The 7078-nt window shown below is 39.0% G+C and overlaps 1 protein-coding gene across 1 annotated transcript; it reads right to left on the bottom strand.

Moving 5' to 3' along the window:
* Positions 1-4770: 4770 nt before the first annotated feature.
* On the bottom strand, positions 4771-6833 carry LOC131312357 (aquaporin NIP1-1-like). The gene is made up of 4 exons (XM_058340057.1): positions 6614-6833; positions 6230-6427; positions 6084-6146; positions 4771-5289 (listed from the first exon to the last, which is right to left on the bottom strand). Exons 1-4 carry the CDS (start codon positions 6821-6823, stop codon positions 5065-5067), a joined length of 696 nt encoding a protein of 231 aa, XP_058196040.1. The 5' UTR covers positions 6824-6833; the 3' UTR covers positions 4771-5064.
* Positions 6834-7078: the final 245 nt, after the last annotated feature.

The following is a 7078-nucleotide window of genomic DNA, read 5'->3' as shown; positions in this document are numbered from 1 at the left end:
CTCCCATTTTCTGTTGTAATTATTTTCTCTCCTCTTTCCTTTAGTTTCCATAAGTTCCAAACAGAGATTATTTTCGACAATACTGGAAATTGCACTGAGACAATGTGGGTCCCACCTTATGTATGTTACAGTAGCTTGAATCATTCATCTTGTAAGGTTCATCGATTTGATTATCAATGTAGAAAATCAGCTTGATTGGACATTAATAGGCATATCAAAACTTGAAGTTTTGTTTTGTTAAAAGAAAAATTCTAAAATCTGCCCAATGGGTTGACAATAATGAGTGTGTGAATGTGTATTAAATGGTATAAAAAGTATACAGAAATACGTGTTTTCCTTGTTTTCTAATGTATTTATCGTCAGCCCAGTGGGCTGACAATAGCAAAATTGTTTGTAAAATTAGAAGTTAAGCTGTCCATAACCCGCCCATTTCATAAAACAAAATACAAAGTTCGATGTTTTTTGCATGGATAATCTACTCGGAGAGCCCTACACGATTACTGTAACAAACATACGATGGGACACACAATGTCGCAACATTCACTCCTTGGTTTTTTTTGGATAAAATTGCTTGAACCCCAAACTAGTACTAATCTCGTCCATTCACGCTAAACTGCAAAGTTCTGATGTAATCCGGTGCATTAATACTGATATAATCATACCATTTATTTGTGTGGAGCCCTGAAGTGGACACCTTGGTCGGTCTTTCCAAGTCCTAATCTTGTACAGACTGTAATCTTGGAAGATGTATAGCCTACCATGAGATTTATCACCTTGGTCGGTCTTTCCAAGTCCTAATCTTGTACAGACTGTAATCTTGGAAGATGTATAGCCTACCATGAGATTTATCGTAGAATTTTCTTATCGGAGTACTACTTTTCCTCCTACTAATTTTCAAAGGATAAGGCCTTCGGCAGACTTCTTTGCGGGGATTGAATCATACGGTTCGATCTTTCATTTGTGGGCTATGTCGAGCTCTCATTGATGATCGAAATTGTATATTTTGCTGTAATGTTCGAAGAGAATGAAAAGAACACAGAGAATCATTAGAACGACTTTAATCACAAAAATGATTTTTTTACTTATGGGATATTTGCACAAATTGATAAAAAATAATGACTTTAATCACAAAAATGGATTCAGCATTGGTCCACAAATGGTCAGACCGGACAATGTAGTCCCCCATTTTTTGAACCCCGATGTAGTCCTCCTTGCTGAGAGCTATCTCCAACCCATCATCTAAAACACAAAAATAGTGAATGGATGTGATATATTGAGAAGAGATTTTATAATTTATTCCCTCTTTTTTCACTTTATAAGAAAATATTACAGAGACTCATGGTACTTTTTAGAGATTTAGTCTCCAAATTTACTTTTGGGTCTCCAAAAATAAAGACCCTACTCCCATTTTGGAGACCAAATCTCTAAAAAATATCATAGGTTCCTCCAATATTCTCTCACAAAGTACAAAAAGAGGGAATAAATTACAAAATCTATTTTTAATATGTCACATCCATTCTTTATTTTGGTGTTTTAGAGCTTGGTTGGAGATGCTCTGAGAAGCCCTATCAATTTTCAAACTCTTTAGAGGAGCTATAATCGTAAAAGAGTGTACTTTGTTTACCAGAGGGAAATAAGTACTTAAGGCTCCGTTCTATTAAGGAAAATAACTTGTTTTTTGAATTAAAGATGATACATTGTGGGAGAATAACGTATCTCGTAAAATGGTAAATAAGTACTTAAAAAATAAAAACCTTAGTGGAACGGAGCATTAAGAGCCCGTTTTAGAACACCTTCTTAAAAAATGAGTACTTATTTCACATTTTCAAACTCAAAAATAATGTAAATGAAAAATAATTTTTTAATTTTTTTTACAATGTATAAAAGATCTCATCGAGATCTTTCAAACAAGATCCATATTGTATATTTTTAGATTTCATTAAACCCATTATTTTTGAGTTTGAAATTGTCTTCTTAAAAAATAAGTACTTAAAACTCGTTCCGAAACGGGGCCTAAGTCTTGTAAACCATTACTTGCTTTCCCATTGATTCTTTACATGTATACGGTGCCACGTTTCATGTGAGGTTTGGACTTCGAGTTACAGAAGCTAATAATATGGGAGTCATGAACGCAACAAATCTACAGAGCTGGTCATGAGTTAAACTTTGTGTTGCGACCGCTATAGGCAAAATTTTGAATTTCAAGGGTCCCTCGTAGTTTTTTATCCCTTAATAATAGTGTGACAAAAAGGCTTCATTTTTTTTTTGCTTTAAACCCCTGAAAAGTTAGGATCAGCTCTACATATCTAATAGTAGTAACATAAGCTAATGAGCTCTACATATCTAAATAGTAGTAACATAAGCTAATGATTACAAGAAATAGCACCGTACTGCGCACCTCTGAGCCGTCGGATTGTGCATCGGACGGTTCAGATCTCATCTTGGCTACCAACGATCGAGAGCTGTTTATTGTCGAGATGAGAACCGTGCCATCGGATGCACGATTCGATTGCTCGGAGGTGCGCAGCACGGTGCTGCGCACACCACTGCACAACACTATCCCCCAATTCTCAAGAAGCATATGGTGAACCAATGAGGAGGCTTTTCTAGGAGTGGATCAATCCGCAACAACAGCAGCAACTGTGATAACCCAAAACCTTGCACTCATGAACAACTAGGCTAACCAGTGATGAACCAAGGAGGAGGCTTTTCTAGCACTTGGAATGGAGCATGCTATGATTGTATCTAGATGGGACATAAGAGGTCCAAATGCCTTTCTAAACGGATGGAACCAGAATCAGGGTTTTTGATCTCCAGAACTTTACTTAACTATAAATAACAAACAACAAACTTATGATCCCCACAGAACAAGTGATCAGGGCAGCAGGATCGCGGGAATGGACATGTAATCACAATGTGCCATGCAAGAAGTGTTTTGTTCTTGTAATAAGAGGAGGTGGAGAATCTGTCAGTAATTAATAAGAGGTACCCTTTGATTTTCAGTACTCATGCATTAATCAAGTATTGCCCGACGCTGGTGCTTTACATTCTTTCATATCAAATGCTTGCATGCTAGCTAGCATTAGTGTTGAGTCGAAAACACCAGATACCTTCATGAACGTAACGTCACCTTTAGGGAGACAAGTTAATAGGTAAAAGGGGGAGATAATTAAGAAGAGTTAATGTGATAAGTGAGAGAAGTATAGATGTAGTTAGGTTGAGTTCTAATGCGATAAGGATTGTGGGAGAGTTTTAGGAAGAGTGAGAAGAGAGATTAGTGGGAGTAGATATAGATAGAGATGGAGGTGGTTATTTTACAGAAAGTCTACAGCCACTGCATGCCATTTGGGGCTCACTCCGGGCCTCGCATGGATGATATGAGTCGACGGCTATGTGTCGCCCTACACGTGCACTACACAGGGGTGCATTACAGCACCCCCGGATCCAACAAAAGTGGCATGGTTTTTCAAATGAGCCCATCACAATTTAATTATTTCCTCCTTTAATTGCAAGAAATAACACCACATAATTACATCTTGTATCATTTCCATACTTGGGTTGAGCGCCTCTCCCGTCCATGAAAATGGATTGGACCTTCTGGCTTGTCTATGCTAGTCCTTTCCCTAGCCCATTTTGATGATCTAAACCGTTCGTATTTAGGGCTCATCGAGAACGTAATCCACGCAAAAAATCAAATTTATTTGATATCATTTGATATGATTTCAGAACATATTTTCCTTACCTTTCTTAGAACATAACAAGAATACACACCGAATCGGTAAACATTTAACCTAACAAATGCATTCCAAAATAATATCAAAGGGTAACTGTTTGCACCCATTTTTGGCACCAAATTTTAGACTAGCACTGGAACACCATTTAATTAAGTATTGATTAAATTGGGCCGACGTCTATTGCTTTCTCGGGCTAAAAATTAATGGGCCGCATTAATTTTGTGATTTGGAGTAAGGCCCAATTAATTTTAGTCTTGAAGCTTGGCCCATGTTTTATTTTGGGAGAATTGGCCCATGATTTGTGGATAAACGGTTGTGGATTGACTCCAACCGTTGAGAACAAAGAAGATTGTGGACCGTGATGCATGGAATAATTGTTTCAAAGCCATGTGGGTAACTGACCCATTATTCTCTTGTGCCCACGAAATGGGGGAAATGGAGTACTCCATTATCTCTGGTAACTTTCCATGATGGGAAAAAAACCATGTGGGTAATTTTATTAACTTCCCCATTATCCTATGAAATGTACACGTGGAGGAGTTACATGGGACACTTGTCATCACAAGAAGAAAGTTGAAAATCCTCTTGCATGCAAAGCCGTGGCCTATAAATACAAGTTCACAAGATGAAAAAAAGGTTCACACACCAATCAAGCTCAACGCTTAAAATCAAAGCCTTCCCAGCGAAGCAACTATCTCATTTCTCTCTCATTTCTATCTCTCTTATACCCCAATTTTGTTATTACAACATAACAAAGTTATTCTTATCTCTCTTGTATCCCTAACTTTATTATTACGATATAATAAAGTTATTATACGTTGTTACTTCTTTTCCTACATGGTTAGGAAATTATTAAGTTCTCGCTCGTAGAGGCAAAACCACGAACCAACACTGCAATCCAGCCCTTAGGTTTACACCACTTTCGCCCTCACGGTTAAGAAGTCAGAAAAGGGGCACTCAGTCCTTTTCGCTGGACGCGACAAGTTCTGGCACGCCTGCTCAGTCCTTGAGCCACTTCGGAGCCGAAACAGTAACTAATCAACCTTATTTTTAATGTGACAAATGTTCTCGACGAGCTCTAGTTTGGATCATTAAAATGGGCCCGGAAAGGTCTCACAAATGGACAAAATGAGCAGTCCACTCCATTTTCACGGACCCGCCGGACTCTCAGCGAGGATCCTGTCCCTTTAAATTTACAGCAGTATTGAAGAAAAAATCAAAATTTTCATATGCATGACACATGAAAGAACCGCTTCACCATTATGTACAAGATATACCATTAATTTTCTACATTGTAACTTCAAATATGTATGGAAGCATATTGGGTCAATTAGCAGAACAGACACGACCGGAGTCTCTGTGCAAAGGCCAAGTCTTGGTTATATCCTGCTGGAAGGACTTTTTGTCTGTGGGCCTGAAGATGTTGAAGAGCCAAGCACCCCCTACGGCACCGGAAGTCGGTCCCACGATGTACATCCACAGACCCTTGTAATGCTTCCACACGATTGCTGGCCCCAAGCTCCTCGCTGGATTCATCGATGCCCCTGAAGTTGACCTGCATTAACCAAAAACCTCACTGTCTTCAGTGTCCGATATCGTCATTTACTTCACGTAACCGCTGATACGCACCGATAAGGCCCGATAACGACTGATATATGTCTGTATTACTGATACTGTTCTGTTGTCCGATTCCAGAATTTTAAACCCTGGTTCGCATTACTCGTTACAAGAGCGCTACTATTTGGACCAGAATTGCAAATTATCTGGGGGGTTAAGGTGGAGGCGAGAAGTTCACCCTCCATTGAGAGAAATACTGAATGACACGAGATTGTTGGCTTTGGAGCTTTACACAGTGCATGAATCCTAGTCCATGAGTTATGTCGTTGTTTGACCGTTTCAAGAGCTCTCTCTCTCTCTCTCTCTCTCTCTCTCTCTCTCTCTCTCTCTCTCTCTCTCTCTCTCTCTCTCTCTCTCTCTCTCTCTCTCTCTCTCCATGCTCAACGTATCATGGAGCCCTTAGGTTATGGATCAGACAAACTCTTAATGGCTCACGAGAAATTGATAGCAATTGAGAGGTTTCGATTTTAATTAATGAATGAGGACAAAGGTGCAAGCCATAACCTCTAAAGATTATCCAACACAACAGGCGTTTCAGGTGCAAATTTTCCAAATAAGATAGTTTTCCATGTTGATCAATAAGTTTATTGCCACTGAAACTAACAAAATTTTGTCTATTTAGTTTTTTATTTATTTATCATGGTTGTCTATTCCATCCAGCTGTGACTGTGAAGTTTTGGTTATTTTACGGTTTTGCGGTACTTTTACCGTAAGCTATAGGAATAAGCATACCCTCCAACCAAGATGTTCAATGAAATTGTAGCTCCAATGACAAGGCCCAGCGAGTTCCTTAACCTGCATAACAACAAAAACAAATGGAATCAGAGAATAACCATAGCCGTACGTTAGGTTAAGGTGGAAGAATAGATCAAACTCACCGCTTGGTTATCGGCAGCTACACCTGATGCAACAAACATGAGGAACAGAGTGATTATGAACTCCATTACGAGAGACTGAGCATCCGACCCTTTAGGAGCTGATCCTACGAAACAATCGTTCTTTCCGTTGAATATCAGTCTTAGGGTTCCGCTTGCGAGCGTTGATCCAATAACTTGCGCTGAAATGTTTATCGGGACCTTTTGCAGTAACCAGAAAACAAAAGTCAGAAAAAGGGTAGTATACTAGCTAAAACACTATTCCGGAAGCATCAGTAGACTTTTGGAGAGTCGGTGACGACTCCCAACAGTTGCTTGTAAGCTAAAATATTAATCTGCATAAATAGATTTGTGTCTTGATCAGAAAATAGAAATCTATCTATCTACCTGTTTCCATGCAAATTTTTGACAAGAGGCAAAAGCAATGGTGATGGCAGGGTTGAAATGAGGACCAGAAATGTGGCCTACAGAGTAAACAAGAACCAACACAGCTAGTCCCCAGGCAATTGCTTTTCCGAGAAGCGTTACCGCATTTTCTTCGTCCAAATCCACCTCTATCGTGGCGCAACCGGCAAATATCAAGAAGTATGTTCCCATCAATTCTGTGATCACCTTCTTGTAATCAACAAACAATTCATTTTGTCCGATCGAAAATGCACAAAAAAATAATAATAATAAAACTAGCTTAATTTTTTAAGTTGCAAATAGATGTTTCAATCATATACCATAACGGTCGATAAGTAAGTACAGAGAGGGAGAAAGAAATTAGAGCAAGTGGTTACCTTTTGGATGTGAAGAACAGGAACAGAAGATGTGCCCAAGTCCTCATTGGTTTTGGGCACAGAGCATGGG

The sequence above is a fragment of the Rhododendron vialii genome, chromosome 13a (assembly GCF_030253575.1).
Source record: "Rhododendron vialii isolate Sample 1 chromosome 13a, ASM3025357v1".
NCBI classification, from domain to species: domain Eukaryota; kingdom Viridiplantae; phylum Streptophyta; class Magnoliopsida; order Ericales; family Ericaceae; genus Rhododendron; species Rhododendron vialii.
This window is presented reverse-complemented; position numbering and strand designations above follow the sequence as displayed.